This window comes from Cajanus cajan, chromosome 6 (assembly GCF_000230855.2).
Source record: "Cajanus cajan strain Asha chromosome 6, NIPB_CcT2T_4, whole genome shotgun sequence".
Taxonomy (NCBI): Eukaryota; Viridiplantae; Streptophyta; class Magnoliopsida; order Fabales; family Fabaceae; genus Cajanus; species Cajanus cajan.
Genome location: NC_138522.1, coordinates 59957893 through 59982431, shown reverse-complemented (window position 1 = coordinate 59982431; position 24539 = coordinate 59957893). Strand labels below are relative to the sequence as shown.

The 24539-nt window shown below is 33.2% G+C and overlaps 5 protein-coding genes across 15 annotated transcripts; 3 read left to right on the top strand and 2 right to left on the bottom strand.

Annotated features, from left to right (window-relative positions):
• Positions 1-1982: 1982 nt before the first annotated feature.
• On the bottom strand, positions 1983-5334 carry LOC109797467 (putative serine/threonine-protein kinase PBL26). 2 transcript variants are annotated; one of them, XM_029271140.2, is made up of 6 exons: positions 4954-5334; positions 4559-4740; positions 4261-4450; positions 3433-3824; positions 2817-3029; positions 2579-2733 (listed from the first exon to the last, which is right to left on the bottom strand). In XM_029271140.2, exons 1-6 carry the CDS (start codon positions 5057-5059, stop codon positions 2719-2721), a joined length of 1098 nt encoding a protein of 365 aa, XP_029126973.1. In that variant the 5' UTR covers positions 5060-5334; the 3' UTR covers positions 2579-2718. The 2 variants fall into 2 exon arrangements, with proteins under 2 accessions (XP_020213106.1, XP_029126973.1); XM_020357517.3 differs by having other exon boundaries at positions 1983-3029; positions 4954-5333.
• Positions 5335-10956: 5622 nt separating this feature from the next.
• LOC109797698 (putative F-box protein PP2-B12) lies at positions 10957-12354 on the top strand. The gene is made up of 3 exons (XM_020357813.3): positions 10957-11416; positions 11491-11609; positions 11687-12354. Exons 1-3 carry the CDS (start codon positions 11132-11134, stop codon positions 12216-12218), a joined length of 936 nt encoding a protein of 311 aa, XP_020213402.1. The 5' UTR covers positions 10957-11131; the 3' UTR covers positions 12219-12354.
• Positions 12355-15236: 2882 nt separating this feature from the next.
• Positions 15237-19479, top strand: LOC109796643 (uncharacterized). Of its 10 annotated transcripts, none has more exons than XM_029271141.2 (5): positions 15237-15442; positions 15722-15797; positions 16811-16914; positions 17057-17129; positions 17411-19479. In XM_029271141.2, the coding sequence occupies exon 5, from the start codon at positions 17514-17516 to the stop codon at positions 19341-19343; it is 1830 nt and encodes a 609-aa protein (XP_029126974.1). In that variant the 5' UTR covers positions 15237-15442; positions 15722-15797; positions 16811-16914; positions 17057-17129; positions 17411-17513; the 3' UTR covers positions 19344-19479. The 10 variants fall into 10 exon arrangements, with proteins under 10 accessions (XP_029126974.1, XP_082915302.1, XP_020211955.1 ...); XM_083059176.1 differs by having other exon boundaries at positions 15237-15452; XM_020356366.3 differs by lacking the exon at positions 16811-16914.
• A 668-nt stretch (positions 19480-20147) lies between these two features.
• On the top strand, positions 20148-23147 carry LOC109796640 (subtilisin-like protease SBT3). Its single transcript, XM_020356363.3, has one exon. The coding sequence runs from the start codon at positions 20616-20618 to the stop codon at positions 23007-23009; it is 2394 nt and encodes a 797-aa protein (XP_020211952.1). The 5' UTR covers positions 20148-20615; the 3' UTR covers positions 23010-23147.
• Positions 23090-24423, bottom strand: LOC109796641 (uncharacterized). The gene is made up of 2 exons (XM_020356364.3): positions 23818-24423; positions 23090-23628 (listed from the first exon to the last, which is right to left on the bottom strand). Exons 1-2 carry the CDS (start codon positions 24147-24149, stop codon positions 23235-23237), a joined length of 726 nt encoding a protein of 241 aa, XP_020211953.1. The 5' UTR covers positions 24150-24423; the 3' UTR covers positions 23090-23234.
• Positions 24424-24539: the final 116 nt, after the last annotated feature.

The window sequence follows — 24539 nt, the reverse complement described above, 5'->3', positions numbered from 1 at the left end:
AAAACTCATTATCCAACCTGTGTACTATCGGATTTTGGTCAGGTTGAATTGGATCTAACCTAAACACTAAAAAAATCTGATCCGAACTCATTGAATTAGTTTTGGTCGGTTCGGGTTCGCAGGTTACTTAAACCCTCTTCCACCCCTAAAATAAAATAAGGGTAAGTTCAATGGTCATAACCATTTAACTCTACTATTTGATTGGTTACATAATGTTTGTGTTATTATTTTATATTAATAGGGAAAGAGACATTTTGTGAATATATATTTATTTTTAAAGAAATTTATTTTAAAAATATGATTATTAAATGCAAGAGTAATAATCTCTAATATAAAAATAAAAATCAAAAGGGAATTACGAAAATCTATTATCTTTATAATAATTATAAATTAAAAAACAAAGTTTATTTACCTAAAATGAAAGAAATGCACTTTGTATTTTATTTTATAAAAATTTGATTTTATCACAAATTTTAGTTAATTTTATAATTAACAATTATAAGTACATTTTAAGTGTACTCCATTATTTTAAAAGACGGAGAGGAAAGACCATCCTAATGGGCCAAGGGAAAAATAATTAATTAATCTTTAAATTTTACAATTAATTATTTCTTTATTAACTTTTTTCTTACATTATTTCTTATTAACTTACTAATAAATGATTGGTTTACACTATTTATTTACCTTAAATCTCAGTCATTCAAAAAGTTTGATATTTTAACATTCAATAAAGCATAATAATACTTATGAATTCAGAATAACAAATCCAAAATTAAAACCAATGAAATCAGAATTAAGGGAAACAGAGCTCAAGTGTTAGCTAGTCATTAAAAAGACTCAACCACTACTACTATTGACAAATCAAAATGCTAAGCTATAAAGTAATTTGACCGATTGGGTTCATTTGTTCATTCATAAGTTACTAATAGGTCAATAAAAAAGGACAAATTGTAAAAGGTGTAGTGAAAAAGTTTGGAAATATCTATCAAATATTGAATTAATAAACTTTAAAATGCTTAAAAAATATTTAATAAATGTAATTAAGCAGATAACTTTAAATTTTGATTTTAACTCATTTAAATAAATAAGGTAAATTTAATCATCATATATATTTTTTTCATAAAATAAACTTGAATTTCATAACTGAAAATAAATAGTTATTTTAAGAGTTGGTTTCAACTCAACTTTTATCTCCCTACTAGTTAATACTTAATACAAATGGAACAGCATTTATGATTGAGGTTGCAAAAGTGTGGAAACTCGAGCATATGAGATTCTGATTCTGATATTTTGTATAGCATTGGCGGTATGAGATGAAGAAGGGCACGTCATGATCTTAGAACGAACACTTGCATGCTCACTCTTGCTATCTCCGCCAAATCATATTATAACTCTGTGTGTCTCACCTTCCCAATGCCTAACTCTGTGTTTGGTTCCGCGTCAACAGCATCTGAATCGCGTAAAAAACGTGAAAATCAGAAGCAAATATTATTTGCTTTTCATCAAATTGACGTGATTCTCTTTGAAAACATAACTCAATATGCGAATCCAAACACACGCTAACGCTAAGAGAGAGAGCCACGTCCTCAAACTAGTGCACCCTGGAGGCTTGGTAGAGCTACACCCCAACCCAGTCTTAGCTTCTCAAGTCATGAACATGAATCCTCGCCACAACAACGTTTTCTTCCTCGTACCTTGCAACATCATCCGCCATTTGTTGATATCACTCTTTTAACATGACAGAATATATGACAGTACTTCTTTCAACTTATTCAAGAACTTCGATCTTTGAGGTGTTATGTAATTTTAGAAGGGATTTCAAATAGAATTTGCTAATTGATAAAGTCACGTAGTCATAGTCATATATGTGAAACTTAGAAAAATGGCGCCTGTGATGGAATGGAGCATTCTTCTCCGCAGGTATTGGATACAATGAATAAATAAGAATTGATTCCCACATGCATATACATATATAGATGTAATTTGTGACAAAAGGAATTAATAACATTAGAATTGCCAGAATTTTTAATTGCATAATACAGACAAGGATTGTAACTGATTCCAATAATGTCAACAATCCTCTATGGAAATCCAAGGTTATTGTCTCTCTTTTTTTTCTTGAGCTAAGAGGTACATACAGATATACCGCTGAAACCTACTCAAACAAAACAAGAAAATATGTAGATATATATATATGGTTGTCCGAGTTCCAAGTTTAAAATTAGAGGATAGCAGATATGACTTGTTTCGCTCGACCATGATGTATTAACAGACATTGACATGAGTATACAAAGTATTGTTGATAATCTCTATCGATAATGAACACTTCCCTCCTCTGATTCCCTGCTGATGCTATGATCTAAATGAATGCTGCTCCTTTCCCTGGACCTTAAGCTGCTGTCATTGTCTGACAGAACACTCTCGCTGCTGATTAGGCCAATTGAAACATTCCCTTCTGATGGCCTGCTTCCACTACGCTGGAAAAGATCACCACCACCATCTTCATTGCTGCTATAGGATGAACTGACGGACCCCTTGTGACTTAACACTCTCACAGAAGACCTTTTGCTGCTTTTTTGGCTCGCAGAAGATTTTTTACTGCTCTTTTGTCTCAAGGAAGATTTCATGATGCTTTTCCTACTGCTTCCGTTTTCTGAATCTGAACTATAACTGCTTCTGCTCTTGCCACTTGATTTGGAGTAGTACTCCTTGGTCTCCTTAATGTCTTGTGGACTGTAATTATGTTGGTTTTCATTCTCATCATAACCATACTCAGATTCTGAGGCCTCTTCACTTTCTGTGTATTTTGCACTAACCTGTTTTTGAGAAATCTCATCTGGAGGAGTGGTGGAAAGAAAACTGAGAGCAGTCACAACATCACTCATCAAAGGACGGGCTGCTGCTTCCTCCTGCAAGCACATGGCTGCAATTGCAACAACTTGGTTCAGATCCTTTTCCGGGAAATTTTTGTTCAGATTTGGATCTGCCATATCTGGATATCTCTTTGGGTCCCTGAATATGGGTTGTGCCTGCTCATTCATAATAGGGAAAACATATAAAATTAACAAAATATATATCTGGGGATCAAATTAGCTGTTAGAACTTGGTATTGTAACAACCAGGATCATTTTTATGCCTATTATAGGGACAAATATGATATCAATACGTTTTTAAAATTCTAACACATTCCACCACAGCATAATGTGTTTTCACTGCTGGGTGAACCCAACATATCCCCGGTTAAGATTCAGACTTGTATTTCAGAGTATTAACATTTATTTAAGGAATTGATCTCTCTCACCACATATGCTTGTTTAACAAGTCTCATTTATGAATTCCACCCAACAATAAAATATGTGGTACTGACAAAATTTCTGGTAATAAGAGTAGGAGAAAACAGTGACAAAAAGAAAGAGGGTGTTTAAGGTTTACCCATGAAACAAGATTTTGCTCATCGTGGGGCCTTGTGGTGTCAACGGCACGCCGTCCAGTTATGAGCTCTAGCAAGACAACTCCAAAACTGTACACATCTGATTTCAAGGTGAGGTTACCTGTTCTTACGTACTCCGGAGCACTGTAACCATAGGTTCCCATAACTCTTGTGGGTACAATGTTCATCTTATCTTTACCAGCAAGTTTGGCCAGTCCATAATCAGATAGTTTTGCATTGTGATCATTATCCAGCAAGATGTTCGAGGATTTCAAGTCCCGGTATATAACTGCAGGACTTGCTTTGTCGTGCAAGTACCATAGTCCTTTCGCGGCATTTGATGCTATTTTCATTCTGCTGTACCAATCTAAAGGAGGTTCATCTGCTTTCCTCTCTGTTTTAAAACCAAACACATGATTTATTTTAGTTCTACAAACCATAACTGGAATGAGCAAAGGTTGACACAGCCTTGTAGCAAAAGCAATAAGCACAATAATCTTATGGATAAAACCTACATACAATATCATAGGTGTTATCGCGTTGTTCTCCGATCATAAAAAATTGTCTCAGTAATATGCATAATAATTTTTTTATTATTAAATATCAATGCGTATTACGAAAGTAAAACTTCATTTTTATTAGAAAATAACACCAATAATACTTTGTAAGTTTTGTTCTAATCTTATATTATATATCTGCATAAGTCAAAAACATGGATAATATGGAGAAACAAGGCAGAGACAATGCACAGTGTAGACATAATAACATTATATAAATGTATGTGACAAAATTGAAATTGAAGAAGGATTATACTGATAAAGGGTGACTACCAAGAAGGCGGTGTTCTAAAGAGTTTCCGGGCATGAACTCATACACCAAAAGACGTTGATCTCCATCAGCACAATAACCAGTAAATTTGACCAGATTTTCATGGCTCAAGAGACTTAACGACAAAACCTCAGCCAGAAATTCCTTACTACCTTGCATCCCATTTCGGTCTAGTTGCTTCACTGCTACCACCTGAAGAAGGGAACAAAACAAACATGCTAACGAGAAAAAATATAAATAAAAAAATAATGAATTTAATTATCTTTTATGCAGTGAAAATTGAAGGCCTTGTGATATGACCTGTCCAGTTGCAGGAATTGTCCCCTTATAAACTCTGCCAAAGCCACCTTCACCCAGCAAACTTTCTTGGCGGAAATTCTTTGTTGCAATTGCCAGCTCACGGAATGTGAAATTTTGTGCTTGAATAGTCGTAGTAGTATCAACTTGGTTTGTTGGTTCGTCTGGCTTTGGTTTCTTTACATCTGCATGTCACCCCCAACGTATATTTGAAGCCTTATTATGATAAGTCAAAAAAAAAAAAACAAATAGAGTAGAACTTCCAAATGGCATTTCTATTGATCTCTCACTCCATCTTACGATTTAAACTCATCTTGTATGTATACATATGTTTTGATTAAATAAATGGCATTGAACCAAGTAAGTTTCTTTATTAAAAAATAAAATAAAATAATTACCCGTAGGTGCTTTTGTTGTTACAACGGTTTCATGTGGTGTAGGCCCTTGTGGTTCCTTCTTGTTGCTGCTTTTCTTACTCTTTGAAAAACACGGAAAACAATTCATTATTCTAAGTGTCTAGAATCAAAGAAGAAAACGTCCAAGAAGGATTCCTAGCTATGTGAGGCAAGGTTATGGTTCTAAACAATAATAGTTTCAAGCAGGAAGAAAGTGAACGTGAAAAAAAAAAAAAAAAAAAATCTAAGACAGCATGAACTCTATGGTTAAAATGAGTAATGCATGGACGGAGGTTCCCCCAAATGAGATTGAAGGACCCCGCTTGAGGGAAGAAGAGGCTATAAAATAAAATGAAAGGGAAATCAACAGCAAAAGGTGAAAGGAGGAGGAAGAGGAATGAATACATGCATGTAAGACGAGGAAAATGGTTCAGAAGTTTCGGAGAGAAAAGGGGAAAATTTTGGATGGACATCATTATGAGTTGTCCTTTTAGTTGGCTTCCGACAAATGTGGAATTCATGGTTCAGTTTTTGGGCTCAAAACCAAATGACTTGCACGTCACTTTCATTTTTTGTCTTCCAGCCTTTTCCTTTGGTTAATTACGGTTACATTTTGACTTGCATTTTTTTTTCTCCATAAATATTTTGCATCTATGCTATATATAGATTATGATTTCTTTTTTAGCTGGGGACAAATTAATATGGTTTTCAGTTCTTCAAAATTGGAATAAATATCGCAATGCTACATAGAAGGTGGAAGAAAGATCATTGTCTAAGGACATACTTGTAATTTTAAAATTAAGTAAAATAATAAAAGAATTGATTACCATAAGCCACATTGCTTGTCCACGGTAGATTTCGTCTCATTTTATCAAAAAATTATTATTAAATTAAAATTTTAAAATACATAATATTAAAAAAAATTGATTTTTGATTCAAATAATTTGAATTTACAAAATGAATCAAATTATTAACAAGCTTGAATCAAATTGAATTCAAATTAAAAAAAAATATATCAAATTATGAACTGAATAAATATTATTACATCAAATTTAACTAAATTGTGTTTGATTTAAGTCGCCTCAGAATCCGCTCTCATTTTTTTTAGGGTTTAAAGCACTCCCTTTTGTTTTAAGAATCCAATTAAAGTCAAAGGAAAACAATTAAGCAATCAAATGCTTTTATTACATGCATTATCAAATCTTGATTTTTACATAACAATTTTTTAAAACTAATGAAACAAAAATACAATCAAACATCACCAAGAGCATGAAGTCGGCCGAAAATATAAAAGTTTGTTTGATTGGATTGTTTTATGTTTCCATTTTAAAAAAATAGAAAATACACATAAAAATGTGTTTAATTTTAATTTTAGAAAATATTTACATTTTCAAAAGAAGCCAGAATTTGAAAACAGATAAGTGTTGTTTTCAGTGCTTCCAGAAATGTACTCATAAAAGACGGTGTTTTTTATTCTTCGTCATCTCTTTGACGCCTGCATCCTACGTATTTTACTAGAATTCTCTTCATGTTTTTTCCTTATTTTATATATACAAATTGATCGTATATTCACATGTTCTATATCTTTAGGTGCAGAGAACGCTATTTAAATTTTAGTAGCAATCATGTCTTATATAGTAATATTAATATTTTTATAATTTATTTGATATAAATATTCTGTATATTTTTATTAGATATGATATGTATTATTTAATTATAATTAAATATTGATTGTTAAATATGATTATTATAAATTTTAGTTAAATATAATATTTATTTGCAACAATATATATATTTATATATATATATATATATAGTAACGGATCCAGAAATTTTAGATAGTAGATATAATATTTATTCATATATTTCTAGTATTAAAAATTTTATATATAACTTTAAAGGCATAAATATATATCATAATTTTTTTACAAGTTTTTATATCTACGAATACCATTAAAGATGAAAATAAATTAGATTAGATTAAATTTTATCATAATTTAGTAGGTTTGAACTTAACTTTCTTTAAAAATATATATCATAAATATGACTTATTTATTTATCATAGACATTTTTTAAATGTTTGGTTAGAACTACAATCCTAAAGACCTACTTTATAATAATTTAACACTATTAAAAATATAAAAATAAATATGTTAAATTTTATAAATAAAAAAAAACAAGTTTACTTTATTTATGATGTAAACATGTTTTTAATATCTAATATATATTTTTAGATGATAATTTATTTTAAAATATATTTTATAATAATAATTCTAAATAGGATATAAATCTTTTAATTTTTTATTTTGATTTTTATAATCAACGTATACAATAAATAAAAAATATAAAAAGTAAACATACATATTACAAATCTTATTTTATCAAAATTTTAATATATTACGTTATATATATATATATATATTATAATTAAAAATTTTAAAAAAAATTAATTTGTTATTAAGGAGTATTCTTTATTACATAAGAGAATTAATCTTCTTCAAAAGTTTGACAGACATCAAATAAATAAACATCTTCTCCAAATCTATATTCTACACACACACACATACATATATATATATATATATTATTAGAATATAATTTTTATTTCTTAAAATATATTATTTTTTAGATAAAAAAAATTATGTATGTGTCAAATAGTAGTGAGAACAAGTGCCCCCACTATGTAGAACATAGATCCGTCCTTATATATATATGTAAATACTATATTTGAATATATATAAGTGATATTTAAAATTTATATAAATAGATATTTTTAAACATGTAAATCATATTTAAAAATTATGATAAATAATTTATACTATAACATAATTTTATTTTAATTATTAATAATTATTTTAAAATATTAAAATTTAATTTATAAATAAATATAATAAAAAAATCATAAGAAAATAAAGAATTCTTAAAAATTATTAAATTGAAGCATAAAACCTAAAATTATTTCCATTGGAGATAAACTCTTAAAAACACTATAATATAAAATAGTTTTTCTTATTTAATATATAGAGGTGAATTTATTATTCAAATTTTGATTGTAATGTTTATACAAAAAAATATTTTATGAACTTTTATTGAAAATAATTAAACAAACACATTCTCTAAATTTCAATATTAGAAAATGAAAATTATTTATAAAAAAAATAAAAATAGAAAATATTTTTGAAAGCCAAGCATACCCTAATTTATTTTATTTAAAAATCAAATGATATAATTTATATTCGTTTGGATTATATTGATTTTTATATATATCCACAAATTAATCTAACATCTAACATCTAACATCTAACATCGTGCCGTGTATATATATCACAGATTCACAGGAGTATTTCTAATGAAAAATTTTAATTTGAGTTATTAACCCATTTACTGAGTCGGTTGTTAATTGCTACATATAATTTAAAAATACTTACTAGTTTTTAAGTTTTTTTTTTTATATACATTTACTAGCTTTTACTCTAATGGTACGGTCTAACTTGAGTTTTTAATTTATTTGAGTTTTACTTTATTTCTGGTACAATCTAACTTGAGTTTTACTTTATTTCTTCTCTCAAATAATAAATTTTATTTTGATCTGAAAAATTATTCTTTTAACCACAAAGCAACCTGGATTAAAGTTACGTATGTAAGTAATTTATATATATATAAAAAAATCTATAAAAACTCAAGTGTTCAAATAGTATTATCAAGTTACTTAACTTGAAAAATTAATAATTAAAAACATGTAGACTATAAAATTGTAAGTAGTTATAGAATAATTTAGTTAAAAAGAAAAAATTAAAAGGGGAATGAAAATGCATAGGGACATGGGAGTGGGTGAAGCGGTGTGGTGAAGAAAATGGTAGTTAATCTGATGCACATGCAAACCAAAAATGAGGCACATGAGAAAGCGGTTCCCTACACACGTCAAAAGAGTTTCCAATTGCAGTAAAGATGTCAATGCAACGTAAAGCCACTTGCTTCACTCCCTGCCTTTGAAACATACTATGCTAAGCTCAATCTCATTCTACTACATATGAAACCATTCCTCTATCATTTCTTCACCGTTTCTCTTGTACCAAATAGGATCCAAAGATGAAATAGAGATTATTTATTGACCGGAATTAATGAATAATTCTATCTAATAACATAATTATAAAAAATATATATATATTAATCAAGTTAAAATAGCAACATGTCTTCATAAAATAATTCAATAACTTTGTTCAATAACATATAACAATTTTAGGCAAGAAATTATTTGCTCATGTGATTTTAGGTTGGATTTATTTTTCATGCACAAAAAAGAAAATTGAATTTATTCAAGTCATGTGGTGAAAAAAAAAATATTAAAATTAATCATTAATAAAATGAATACTTCGCTTCAATAATAATATGGTGATTAAAAAAATGTAACGATTTTATTTTATTTTTTAAATGATATACGAAGACATGGAAATTTTTTTTTACGGTAGGAAAAAATAATCTGAATGTATTATCAGTTTTATCAATGTTAGTCTTTAACTCGCCTAAACTTATTTTTTTTTTTAAATGTCAGTCTTTAATAGCATTTGTAAGTATTTATAAGTGTTTTTTAAGTAAAATTTTTATTACAGTAAAAGTAGCTATACGTAGAGAATACTCTTTTTATTAGAAGATACATAGAAAATACTTATGCAATATTATATTCAAATTATTAAATAATTTCACATTTCCTTTTGAGATAACATTTTTCATTAACATGAGGATTTAAATTCTCAAATACCAATTTAAATTAATTTTAGCTTTTCAATATTCATTATTTAATCTCAAATTTTAATTCTTTATATTATTAAATTTTTTTTTTTTGTTAGTGAAAAAAAAAATAACAAAAAATAAGAGAAAACAAGTTAATTACCCTTATGGCAGAATAGAAAAGACTAATTTTATTTATTTATTTTTAACTTCTTTTTCTTCTTCTTCTTGAAACTCCATTGTTTACGTAATTTTACTTAAACTCGTAAAATAATGTAAAATGAAAAGTTTGCAAATTAATTATTCAACGATTCAATCGTCGGTTAGGTTTTATTTTTTTTTGCCGCCATTAATAAAAAAAATGGTCGTTAATTAATTTGATACTTCCGAGGTGTAACCATTGCTCAAATACCGAAGAAGGGTTCACGGAAGAGCGTACACAGGCAATAACTATCGCAACAGAGCATTATCTTTTATTTTCATCTTCTTATTTATTAATTGACGCATTCAATAATAACACATTCTTAAAATTAAAATGCTCAAAAGGAGTCGTTTGACGTGGATATCTTATAGGATGCTTTTATGCCATAAAGATAAAGAACCTTTTCTCTTTTTATTTATTCTTTATGAAAATAAATTAGACAAGAGAAAAAACACAAATATTTTTTTTTTTTTAATTGATTGAATTAAAAAGAAAAAAAAACTATTGTATTTGTTTAAGTTTAACTTTTCTCTTTTTATATATTTTTTAATATACAATGTAATAGGGTAATGTTTTAATTTTTATAATGAAATATTATAAGTAATTTTAAATTAACCCAATTCAATAAATCTCCATTGAATATTTAACATTCCTTTTTCTTCGAAATGGAATCCTATTCAAAAGTACCATTGAGCATAAAATATGGAGAAGTTTTAGCCACAAGTTTTTATTATCTCTCTTATATATTATATTATATATAATATATACACAAATTGGAATCTATTAAAAATAACAAAATTATGTGGATTAGATCACTCTTTATTTAGTTAACCTCCCGCATTATTTGATTGTTTTTAATAATTTTTTTAAAAAAATGTGTTATGTGAATATGTTAGCACTCCTCTAAATGTGAACATTTTTCTTAAACAAAAATTGAAATTGTGATTTGATAGGTGTCAAGGACTAAGCCTTTTTACTGGACGCAAACCTCCCTTGTATCCATAAGTAAGGTTCCTCAAATTAATGGAAAAGTGGGCGTTAGCATGGTATAAGCTGGTGTTATTTACTTTTGTGTGTATTGTAAAAGAAAAGTGAATAGTATTATTATAAAATGGGTGCGGCAAATAAATAAGAATAAGGAGGATAGGAGGAAGGTGAAGCTTAACCGCTAAGCTTCGGTGGTATTGAAATTGAGTAGTAAGTTGTAGACGGAGAGGAGAAAAATAAGAAACGAAAGAGCATTGTTTTGGTATGGTTAATAAGGTTATGGTGGTGGAAGGGGAGTTTGAGCATCTTCCAGAAGATGTGATAGCGAATATACTTTCGTTCACCACTCCCCGAGATGCCTGCGTTCTCTCTTTGGTCTCATCCTTCTTCAAATCTGCAGCAGAATCCGACGTCGTATGGGAAAAGTTCCTCCCCTCCGATTACCACGCTATCATTTCCCAATCCTCAAACCCTATCACTTATACTTCCAAAAAGGATCTCTACCTCCAACTATGCCATACACCCCTCCTCATAGACGATGGCAATAAGGTAATTAAATAATTCATTTCTCTCTTATTATTAAATAATAATATAATAAACTTTACATGGAAATGAATGAGCAGAGTTTTAGGCTGGATAAAGTGAACGGGAAAAAATGCTACATGCTCTCAGCTAGGAGTCTCTTCATTGTCTGGGGAGATACTCCTAGGTATTGGAGGTGGACTAACGTTCCAACAGCCAGGTACCTAATTATTCCTTAATTCTGCACTTATTATTATTATATGATGAATGATGATAGAGTAATAAGGTTTGGCGCAGGTTTTGGGAGGTGGCGGAACTTGTTAGTGTGTGTTGGTTGGAAATAAAGGGAGTGGTAAAAAGCAGCATGCTGTCTCCAAACACATTGTACGCGGCCTACCTTGTGTTTAAGCAACGGGATGCTGGGGCGTACGGCTTCGAGAACCAGCCGGTGGAGGTGGAGGTGTCGGTAGGGGCTGCCGGAGGAGGTGGCGGTGGGAGGCGGACGGTTTACTTGGAGGCGGCGACACCGCGGAGGCCGCGTCACCAGATTGTTCCTCGGATATTCAGCCGCGTGCGCTCTCGTTTCCTGGACAGTTTCGATGCGGCGCCGCCTTTGCCGTCGGCGGTGGAGGGGGCTTCGGGAGGTGGAGGTGAGTACCCGAGGGAGAGAGGCGATGGGTGGATGGAGGTGGAGTTGGGTGAGGTGTTGAAGGGCGGCGGAGAGGGAGAGGAGGAGGTGGAGATTGGAGTTTACGAGGTGAAGAGTGGGGAGTGGAAAGGGGGCATTCTTGTCCAAGGAATCGAAATAAGGCCAAAACTCAAAAATTGAAATAACCAGGCGCCACTCCCCACTCTACAATTATCATTTCTACTTTACTTTATTCACCATTTCTTTTCTAACTCTTTATTTTATTAAATGCTACTATTTATTTCAATCTCAATAAAAATACTCGACGCTTTTTTAATCCACAGTTTTTATCGTTCTTTGCTTTTAATTTAACGCCTCCTTTATTAAATTCTTGCCTTCTTAGTGATAGATTTTGTTTTTGTATGGATTTTATTTATATTTCGGTTTATGAATGTATTTGATAAAATTAGTTTATAAATTAGTTAAAAGTTAATTAATTATAATTAGAAATTAAAAAATTGAAGACTTATAATTATTTGATTGAGTTCAAAGCGTTTGGTAAAATTAATTAATAAATTTTTTTATAGAAAATAAACTGATAAATTAGTTAATTAATTTAAAATAATATATTTATTTATTTAATAATGAGAGTGGAATAATTTTTAATTAAAAAAGATAAATTGATTTCAAGTAAATTAGTGAATATGAAAAAGGAAAGAAAAAAAAAAAAAAAAAAAAGAGTCTAAGTTATAAGTTACTTTAATTAATTTATAAATATAAATTATAAATTTTTAAAATAATTCTCTTGCCAAATAATTTTATAAGTTGATTAAAAGTGTTTATAGACTTATGAAATATCTTGTCAGAGCACTTTATATTATAATTCTTATATTTTATTTTATTTTTATGTACTTATATTTTATTTTTTAAATTACACATCTTAAGTAATTATTTTACATAATTAAAAATTATAACAAATGTATGTATATTAAATTTATAATAAATAATTTAAATTTTGGCACAGGATTAATTTTAAATTGAAATATATAGGTAGTTATGAAAAAATAATATATACATATAAAAAAATGGTAATTTGAGATAGATGGTAAAAATATTATTTTGCTAGCTATGAATAGAGTTGTTTGGCCAATGGGCTAAGCTATGAGAAGTGGATCGCTCCACCTTGATCGATTGCACAGTTCTTTTTTATAATTTTATGTATTTAAAAAAAATAAAAATATTAGGCTAAATAAGTTTAATACTTTTAAGCATGAATTTTCACTTGTTTGTTTGACTTAGCTTTTTTTAGCACCAACATAAAAAAGTTGGGCCTTTTGAGTTTATCAAACCAAGTCAATTTTGACTCTTCTAACACATTGATATCCTTGTAAGTGGTAATTTATAAATGTGTCTTTTATTTTAATGATAGAAAGTCTTATTAATGTACAATTAAAAAGTGGGACTCTTTTTCCAAGAATTCTAATGAATGGTATATGACTAAATTTGCAATATCATTCTTTTTTATCTTTGAAAGTTTTTTTAATTAATTTTTTTTAAAAGTTAAAAACATGATTATACACGAACATATATCATTCAAAATTACATTAATAAATTTGTAGACATATTAATAAAATCTTGTTGGGTTGTTGACACCAAAATCTTAAGATATTAAGATGGTGAAACTCTCTTCAATGGTGGTGACCTATTTGTATTATAGTTGACATTGATCAATATTCAAATTAATAGTGAATTAATTACACAAGTGAATTTGATATTATATCATAATCTAAAACTTTAAGGTATTAGGTTGATGGTCTTTCTCACTTATATATTACTTAACATGCTCAACTTTAACTGATGTAAGACTCATTTCACGCTTAAACTCTATCAAATCTATGGATACTTATAATTAAAAATGTTGAAAATAGATCAAATTTATTAAATCAATTCATTGAGTGTGCCAAAACTGGACCTAGGAGCAAAGGTTCTGTCATGGATGTATCTCATGATAATGTTTGATGTTGGTTATAACATGAGCAATGCGAAACTTCAAATAATAAAATGCACAATGCATTTGTTTGATTAACTAACTCACCATTATGGCCTTTTTAACTTGTGGATCAATTGCATGTCAACACAAAAACAACATTAGTGAAACCACGAAGAAAGCAATGAAATTTATTCAAAATTAGAAAAGGGAAAATTGCTCAATTAAGATCTTGCTCGTATTCGACAATCACAAAAACAATAATAAAAAGGGAGAAGGAAAATGGGAGAGAGATGAAAAAAATTACAAGGAAGATGAAAATAATTGAAAAGTTTCATTGATCAAATTATTAGTAAAAAAAATGTATCACATAGTTATATAAAAGATATAAATTTAACTATCAATAAATTTAAATTTGGTACATATAGTATTGTTTACATCGTCTTAATTATTATATTTCTTAACAAGGTTTTGTTATTTTTTTTAAACAAAGTTTGAAAACCACCACTTTTGTTTTGCCAAAAAAAAAAAAAAAAACTCTTTAAGAGCTATTATTAGAGAGCAAGGAGGGTAGAAATAATTGAAAAAATTAATTGATCAAAATATTAGTAAAGAAAGTACATCTTATAGTTGCATAAAAGAGATGAATCTAACTGATCAATAATTTTAGTACACTACAGATTACTTACAAGCATTGTTCATCATTTATATCGTCCCAATTATTATATTCCTTTACAAGATTTTGTTAAATTATTTTTTGAAACAAAACTACTATAGAATAAAAGCATTTATTCTTGTTTTTTAATTTTCTAAATAAAATTAACGGGATTGTATTAAAAATTTAGAGAAAGACTTTTGTTCCCGGATAATCTTAACTCAAAATAGTCTGAAAATAACTATTTTAAAGAGAAAAATTAAATATATTTCTCGCATTATAATTACGTCTTTCGGTTTTAAATTGAGAGCAATCATTAGGAAAACGAGGATTTCAAAATTCACAATTCCTGAAAGCTATATATTTAAAAATAAAAAGGTTTAAATATATTTTTTCTTTTTTATCACGTTGGTAGATAGTATTTTGTACAGGGATAATAATTAATAAGTTTCTCTTATTATAAAGAAAATAAATAAATTAATAATATAAAAGAGTTGTGTGAAGTAGGACGAGAAACAGAAAAAAAAAAAAAAAAAAAAAAAAAAGAAGATAAAAACATTTTAGCAAATTTGTACTGCCCGAACACGGAAATTAAAGAGAGAAAAAAAAAGGAAAACAAAAGCAGAGAAGAACAAAAAGAAACAGAAGTTTGTTTTACTGCGGTCCACCATCTCCTCAAATTCAAGAAACTGAAGCTAAATAACTACGACGACGAGGAGGAGGAGGAGGAGGAACAGCAGCAACAACTGTACCAGAAACCGTCACTTTCAAACACAAATAACTGTAAGCTAAGGTGCTCTCTGTGTGTTTTTTTTTCCAATAATTTTCACACATATTTTCAGCCAAAGTCTCTTGTTTGTTTTCTCCTGCATCATATCCCCAATTATATCTCGCTTCCAAGTTTCTGGATGTCTCGATTTCTTTTATGCTAAAAATAAAAATTAATTTTGAAGAATACATGTGTGTATGTTGGTCGGTTTCTGTGAATTGTTTTGCCAAGGGAAAATTCCACCTCGTAGTTTACAAAATTTTGATTACGGATTCGGAAATTGAAATTTTCAGATTGCGAATTGTTGGATCCGAAGGGAGTGTTGAGAGTTCCGGTCGTGTCCAGTGCCTCGTTTAATTTATGACCTAGGTGAGCAATGTGGTCCTTGTTCCGTGACTGTGACCCCTCGATTTGAAGCTAGAATATGAACCCCTCAAATATATTATCAAGAGACTGTGTTTCACGTCGATTTTATGCTGCTTTCTTGTTTGTTGATGAAGTAGAAAGATGAGAGTGTTCTACGTTTTAATGCCTATGAGGGGGTAGATTGATTGGAGTTCACTAGGTTTTTGTTTTGGTTTAAATGAAGCTTGCAGTTATTGTGATGTCCTCCTATATTCCCTTAGAGTATGATCTGTGTTTAATTATTTATAAGAAAACAAACACAGTGAAGCAGTCTTGTGCTGGCAACAAGTTTTAATGAATTAATTACTGGAATTATGTGCAGGACCAATCAACTATTTGGGAAGTTTAGGCAAGGTCATGTTTGCAAAAATGATAACTCAAAGTAATATTCTTCAGAAATGTGGATTTTATGCAGGCTATAGCAAGTTAGTTGTAGGTTGTAGGAACCTGCAACTATAAATGCAGGTTGTGGATACATGTACTTGAACAAGTTCCATAGAAATTGCCAAGGATTAAAAAATTATTCTTGTGTATGGTTGCTGTGATTGCGCTCTATCTTCACCCGCGACCATTAAATCTAGCCTAACAAATTCTGAATTGTGATTATGGCATTGAAGCATAATTTATCTATAATCCTGCATTTATATCATTCATGAATGAAATGCTTGATTTCAATCCCCATCCCCTGATACCTTAAATGTATAATTTTTCATTATCTCTTTAATTAAATTTAAGAAAATGAATTAAAAGGCTTCCAAGTTTATGACAAAATCAAGTTAAGAGGGATGGAGAACTAGAGAGTCATCTTCTAATTATTTTGGTCTCGCTATCTCAATAGCGTTTACACTCTTAGCTTGTTTCATTCATGTAATCTTTTCTGTGTATTGAGATATTGATATAAGAGCATGTTACACTCTTATACAGATCTACATGTAGTAGGTTTGTTTGACAATAATTTAGAATCATAACGGTTGCAGGGGTTGGTTGAGTGGAGTAAGATAAAGTCTCGTATTTGATAGGTTATAGGCATGTATTCCCGCTTGTTTCTTTGGAATGAGGTGAATTTAAGTTATCTATAACTGTAAGTGCTTTCTGAGTCTTGGAGCTTTCCTTATCTTGGACTGAGGCACCATCCCCTCTACATATTTATTTTTCATGAAAAAATGCTTAGTTCAAATAATGTTACTCGGCTCCTTATAAAATTTGAACTTCTCTTTGTCAAGGAACATGTTGATTTTATGCCAGAGGTGAATGTTCTACTTCTACAAATTTTGTTGGCAGCCTCATAATGTTCAGGTTGAACAAACAATTATCTATTTACAAACTCTTATGTTAGTGTATAAGTTTGTAGATTTATATTTTAAGTCTACTGATGGGTCCTTTTACTTTTTTCTCCCTCTGCAATTGTTTTCATTTTGAATAATCCAATTATTGAACATCCATTATCAGTTAGGTAGTTACGTTGCTTATAGCTTGTTTGTTCTTTACTGTACAATGATCCCAAATTTCCATTGTTTCAATGGCTTTCTGTTCTGAACTATATAGAATTTAACCATTCCTTCTCGTATGTATTGCAGAGAGCCTGTAATTGGCTGAAAGTTTAATATGATGGGATTTTTCAATTCGTATCCTTGGAAGCCCTTGATAATTCATACATATGATGGAAACCCTTAGAGTCAGATGACATTGCTCTTTCCTTGTTTTGGTGGATATATGGCTAATCATTCTTTAGTTTTAAATAACACATCTGTTGGTACTGTTACTGTAGCAGAGCAGCCATTAGTCATTGGGCAAGAGTTTCCCGATGTGGAAACCTGCCGAAGAACACTGAAAGATATTGCCATAGCTATGCATTTTGATCTTCGGATAGTTAAGTCAGATCGCAGTCGTTTTATAGCAAAATGCTCCAAAGAAGGGTGCCCATGGCGTGTCCATGTAGCAAAGTGTCCCGGTGTTCCAACTTTTACTGTAAGAACTCTACAAGGAGAACATACTTGTGAGGGAGTTCAAAACCTCCATCATCAGCAGGCATCAGTAGGTTGGGTTGCAAGATCTGTTGAAGCACGCATTCGAGATAATCCACAATACAAACCAAGGGAAATACTGCAAGATATTCGTGATCAGCATGGAGTTGCTGTTTCTTACATGCAAGCTTGGCGGGGGAAGGAACGTAGCATGGCTGCACTCCATGGAACATTTGAAGAAGGTTATCGTCTTCTCCCTGGTTACTGTGAACAAATAAGGAAAACCAACCCTGGTAGCATCACATCTGTTGTTGCCGCTGGACAAGAAAATTGTTTTCAACGGCTGTTTATTTCTTATCGTGCATCTATTTATGGCTTTATAAATGCTTGTAGGCCACTTTTAGAACTGGACAGAGCACATCTCAAAGGAAAATACCTAGGTACATTGCTTTGTGCTGCAGCTGTTGACGCTGATGATGCTTTGTTTCCTTTGGCTATTGCTGTTGTTGATGCTGAAAGCGATGAAAACTGGATGTGGTTCATGTCAGAATTGCGGAAACTTCTAGGAGTAAACACAGACAACATGCCTAGACTGACAATACTATCTGAAAGGCAAAGAGGCTTAGTGGAGGCAGTAGAAACACATTTTCCCAGTGCTTCACATGGCTTCTGTCTGCGTTATGTTAGTGAAAATTTCCGTGATACATTTAAAAACACAAAGTTGGTAAACATCTTTTGGAATGCTGTTTATGCGCTTACTGCTGCTGAATTTGAAAGCAAGATTACTGAGATGATGGAAATTTCACAAGATGTTATATCATGGTTTCAACAATTTCCTCCCTATCTTTGGGCGGTGGCTTACTTTGATGGTGTTCGATATGGCCATTTCACACTTGGGGTGACTGAGTTATTGTATAACTGGGCTCTTGAATGTCATGAACTCCCAATAGTACAGATGATGGAACACATCCGGCAGCAGATGGTATCTTGGTTTAATGATAGGCAGGATATGGGCATGAGATGGACATCAATTCTTGTACCATCAGCTGAGAAGCGGATTTTGGAGGCAATTGCTGATGCTCACTGCTATCAAGTACTCCGGGCAAATGAAGTTGAGTTTGAAATTGTGTCAACTGAGAGGACCAATATTGTGGATATACGGAGTCGTGAGTGTTCTTGTCGCCGTTGGCAGCTGTATGGCTTACCATGTGCCCATGCTGCTGCTGCACTTATTTCTTGTGGACACAATGCCCATATGTTTGCTGAACCATGCTTCACTGTACAAAGTTATAGAATGACCTATTCACAGATTATTAATCCTGTACCAGATAAGAGCCAGTGGAGAGAGCAAGGAGAAGGAGCAGAAGGTGGAGGCGGTGCAAGGGTTGATATCATGATTCGCCCACCAAAGACTCGCCGGCCACCTGGAAGGCCTAAAAAGAAGGTTCTACGAGTGGAGAACTTTAAGCGTCCCAAAAAAGTTGTTCAATGTGGTCGCTGTCATATGTTAGGACATTCTCAGAAGAAATGCACGATGCCCATTTGAAAAATTTATTTACTTGTTGAAATATCTCTTGTTTCAGGGACATTACCTGCAATAGAATGAATGTTGTGTTTGTATTGTAATTTAAATGTATTCTGAACCAGTCAATGACAAAATAAAAATCCATTAGTTTTTGCCATAGTTTTTCATCAAATGGTAGCGGGCTGACTTCATGTCCGTTTCCTTGTTTCACTTAACAATTCAGTTAATGTCAGAAAATTGCCTTGCCAGATTGTCTCTGTTCTGGTTTTTGTAACGTAGTTTCACAATGATTTGAAGTTGGGCAAAATAACTTGAGCTGTATATCATCATTCCTCAAAATGCTGCTTGGTTTTCAGGTCTTTCAATTTTAGTTAGTTCCCTTGGTACATGCCTTTCTTGTTTGAATTTTTTTTTTTTAATGAATTTCACTTTATAGGAACGATAAAGACAAAGTCGAGAATCTGATCGACTGCATTAGGATACTGTCATGCAAAAGCATTTTCAAATGGCGTTAGGTGAGAAATGTACAGATACTCGGAAGATTTTTTTTCTTTCTTTTTGTTTTTTGGGCGACAGATGAATGGAAGATGTAACTAGATATTTGTTTCCAATTATTGCATATTGGACCAGTTGTTGGCAGCATTTTCCCAGTGCATTTTCGATTTTTTTTTCTCTCGTTTTGCTTTTATAATTGTTGGATAAAATGTTGCTTGAACCTAATGCAGGTTTCCGTATTTCAAGCTTTTATGCATTGAAGTGCTTCTGCTTTGGTAGCAATAATTATTACCCGTCAGACTTTCTTCTGTGTTTGTTCGGGGGTCAGTTTTGAAAGTCAAGTGAATCCATAAGAAGTAACTCAACACAACAGAATGGAATATATAATTATAATTACTAATTAATAGGCACATGATCACAACAGTGACATTCCATGCTTAGAATAAGTCGAAATTACATAATAATTAATAAATTAGTCTTCTGACCTTTAGAATAAGTAAAATTACAACATAAAAGCAGTGCATGACTTATTTTGCAAAGCTGCACTGAGCTTCTGGTTCATACGGAGCAACACATGACACTGCTCATTATTAATTAACTGAAGCCGGCCTTTGGTTTAATCATTGATGCGCCTTTTTGTTCCGTGAAAACTGTTCGTACCTCCTAGTTTTTACCAATGACCATGCAGCTACCATACGGAAATAAATAAGTAATGCCATTTATCCTTTTTTAATTTCACGAATCAAACACAAACATTCTTGTCATTGATCGATGAAATAAAAAAGGTAGACGGAAATTATGGATGGGGGCAAAAAGAATGAAGGATCAGTGATTGAAATGGAAAGAAAGTGGCAACTTACAACAAATTTGTGTTGGTGCAAAACATCATTCACGTGCATGTCCAAGACAATGAAGAGCATGATCTTATTTTGTTTCTCAATCATTTCTTTGTTATGCCTATGCAATTCAAAGGCTGGTGCAGTAGTAGAGAGAGCCACGTATATAGTTCACATGGACAAGTCTGACATGCCCAAAGTTTTCACTTCCCAACATCACTGGTATTCATCCACCGTCTCCTCCCTCGACTCCACTACTCCTCCACACGACAACATTAACCTAAACCCCTCCATTTTGTACTCCTACGAGAACGCACTTCACGGCTTCAGTGTCACCTTGTCACCACACGAATTGGAGACTTTAAAGCGAACCCCAGGTTTCATCTCAGCATACAGAGACAGAACAACAAAGCTTGACACCACCCAATCCTACTCCTTCATCTCTCTCAACCACTCCCACGGCCTCTGGCCCGCTTCCAACTACGGCGAAAACGTCGTCGTTGGCGTCATCGATTCAGGAATCTGGCCCGAGAGCGACAGCTTCAACGACCATGGCATGGTAGCTCAGACTCCTCCAACGTGGAAGGGAAAATGCGAGGGTGGTCAACACTTTGACCCCTCTCTATGCAACTCCAAACTCATAGGCGCAAGGTACTTCAACCAAGGTGTTGTCGCAGTGCACGGCGCTGAAATTGGCGCTAACTCCGTTAGAGACAGTGTGGGACACGGGACACACACCTCGTCCACGGTGGCTGGCAACTACGTAAAAGCGGCGTCGTATTTCGGTTACGCCAAGGGCACCGCAAGAGGAATTGCGCCACGTGCTAAAATTGCCATGTACAAGGTTGCGTGGGCCCAAGGCGTGTACTCCTCCGACATTCTGGCAGGTTTGGACCAAGCAATATCCGACGGAGTGGACGTGATTTCAATCTCAATGGGTTTCGATGCGGTGCCGTTGTACGAGGATCCTGTAGCGATAGCCGCTTTCTCTGCTTTGGAGAAGGGCGTGGTGGTTTCATCTTCAGCTGGAAACGCGGGTCCGTTTCTCGGCACCTTGCATAACGGGATTCCGTGGGTTTTAACGGTTGGAGCCACCAACACAGAGCGTTGGTTTGGCGGCACGTTAATTCTGGGTAACGGGAAAAGGTTTTCGGGGTGGACTCTCTTCCCAGCGAGTGCCACCAGTAGAGACCTTCCTCTGGTTTACCTTAACAACGTTTCGGCGTGCGACTCTTCTCAACTGTTGTCGCGTGTGGCACGTGGCAGCATCGTGGTATGCGATCCCGTTGGCGTTGTGGATGTTTTCCAACAGATTGAACACGTGTCGTCGTCTCAAGTGTATGGAGCTGTGTTTATATCAAGTGATCCCAGAGTGTTTGAAATGGGAAAAATGACGTCTCCCGGGGTTGTCATTACTCCTCGGGATGGGGAAACTGTGATCAAATATGCGCGTGGCGAGCCACGCGCTTCTGCTACTATCAGGTTTCAAGAGACCTACGTTGGAACGAAGCGGGCCCCCACGGTGGCTACGTATAGTTCTAGAGGCCCGTCTTGGGGGTGTCCGTGGGTTTTGAAGCCCGACGTGGTGGCACCTGGGTCGTCAATTTTGGCGGCTTGGGTTCCGGATTTGGCCGCGGCCCAAATAGGCCCAAACGTGTTGTTGAATAATGAATACAATTTGTTGTCAGGAACGTCCATGGCGTGCCCTCATGCTTCGGGTGTAGCGGCTCTTTTGAAAAATGCACACCCTGAATGGAGTGCTTCGGCTATTAGGTCCGCGTTGACAACCACGGCCAGCCCAATGGATAACACCGGAAAGCCCATTGAGGAGAACGGAGAGTATCCTCGACGGGCTTCTCCTCTAGCCATGGGGGCTGGCCTGATTGACCCTAACCGGGCCCTTGACCCAGGTTTGGTTTATGATGCCACCCCTCAAGACTATGTTAACCTCCTCTGTGCGATGAATTTCAGCCAGGCCCAAATCTTGGCCATTACTAGATCAAAGAAATATAATTGCACGAGGCCATCTTATGACCTCAATTACCCTTCTTTTGTGGCTTCCTATGCTAACGAGACAAAATTCCGGAGAATTGTGACTTACGTGGGAGATGGTCCAGCTTCTTACACGGCACGTGTGAGCTCACCCAATGCCACTGCCATCACCGTGTCTCCCAATAGGCTCGTCTTCAAGGAAAAACATGAGAAACGGAAATTCACATTGACGCTCAAATCTCAAATGGAAAAGGAACAACATGTTGTGGCTTTTGGTGCACTCGAATGGGTTGAAGAAAAGGGAAGGCATGTTGTTAGAAGTCCCGTTGTGGTGGTACCTAGGAATCCCCAAACTGGGATTTAACTCCTTTTCCTAATTATATAAATGTCGTGTTCTTTTTTAATGTTTATTGTATGTTGTAATATCATGTGAGTGATGATATATATGTATGAACTTGCAATCTTATCTTATTATACAGTATAGACGACTTTTCAAGCTCAACTAATTACAACATCCATCCATAGATGGGCAACTGGGACAAAATTCAACAGCTTTATATAGTTACTTGCAAAACTGTTTGCAAGAACATCAAGTTCTGTTTAATGTTTCAAAATAAGTCGGTCTTGGAGTAGAGGGGCAGCCAATATAGTGAATAAAATCTTCGACACGTAGCACTTTAAATTTGGGATGTGCATCCATTGCAACATTGTCAACCCGATGTTCAAAAATCTTGCCATTCTTGTCGAGTTTATACTGGGAGGTTCCATCAAACCTGCCACGACTCTCCCACGGAATTCGTGGAATTCCATGAACAGTCCAGCGAACCATGATGACGTTCTCAACAGGCTGCCACACGCTGGTCATGTCAATCCACAAAGCCTTGAAAAATATTCTGCCATAGAATCGTAAACCCCAGAAGATTGACTTGTAATTCTCAATGCCAACCAACGTATTCAAAGGATCTTTGAATACAACATCATCCCTGCAACAACCATATATCGTTTCTAGTCACAGCAAAATTGAATTTCATATGCTCATAGAACCTCTAATTCCAAAGAAAACAAGAACAAGGTGTTTGATTTCTCTAGTTGAACTTGAGAGATATAAAATAAGCACCATAGTTTAATTTATTACACATGTAAACATTTAAAATGAAGTAATTTATGGGAACCTGTATATTTCGAAGGAGGGTTCTCTGTGGAAGAGAGCAGGGAAGTCCTCTCTTAGAGAGCGAATAGCATACCCCAAATTCACGTAATATTTTTGCTTTTCTTCTTCTTCTTTGCTCCCTCGCTTCACTGCAGCTGAAAACTGATCGTACCTACTTGAATTCTGATCCAAACCCAAAACCCCACTATCCTTAACTTTGCAACTCACTTTTAACCCAATTGCCTTGCCCTTTGGGAAGGGTTCAAAGTTGTGTAGCTTCCTGGGTTTAGGGTTAGGGTTATGGTTCTGCACAATTTTGGGGACAAATTCCTGGGAATGGATTAGAAGGGCCATGGTTATGAGTCACAATTTTTGGATGAAAATGAAAGAACAAAATGCCATTTTTGCAAGAAAAAAATAAAGGAGGGGAATGAAAATAAGATTAGATTTATGGAGTTATTGAGTTGGAAAAGTCTGTGATTGGTTGGATTTTCTTTCTTTCTACTTTTTGGGCCTCTCCTTCCTTCTACTATTTTCCTCAAATAAAAGCTTGATAGAGAAAAAACGAAGAAAGAAAGAGGATGGAGATAAAAACTTGGACAGAAGAATAATCCTTTCGGAAAGATTAGAATCTTTGGGTGCCTTGGGTTTAGTTGAAAGCATATTCCCTTACTTTCCTTTTTCTTTCATTTTCTATATTTTTATACCCGTTTTAAAAATACTTAGCTTGTTTAACGAATGAAA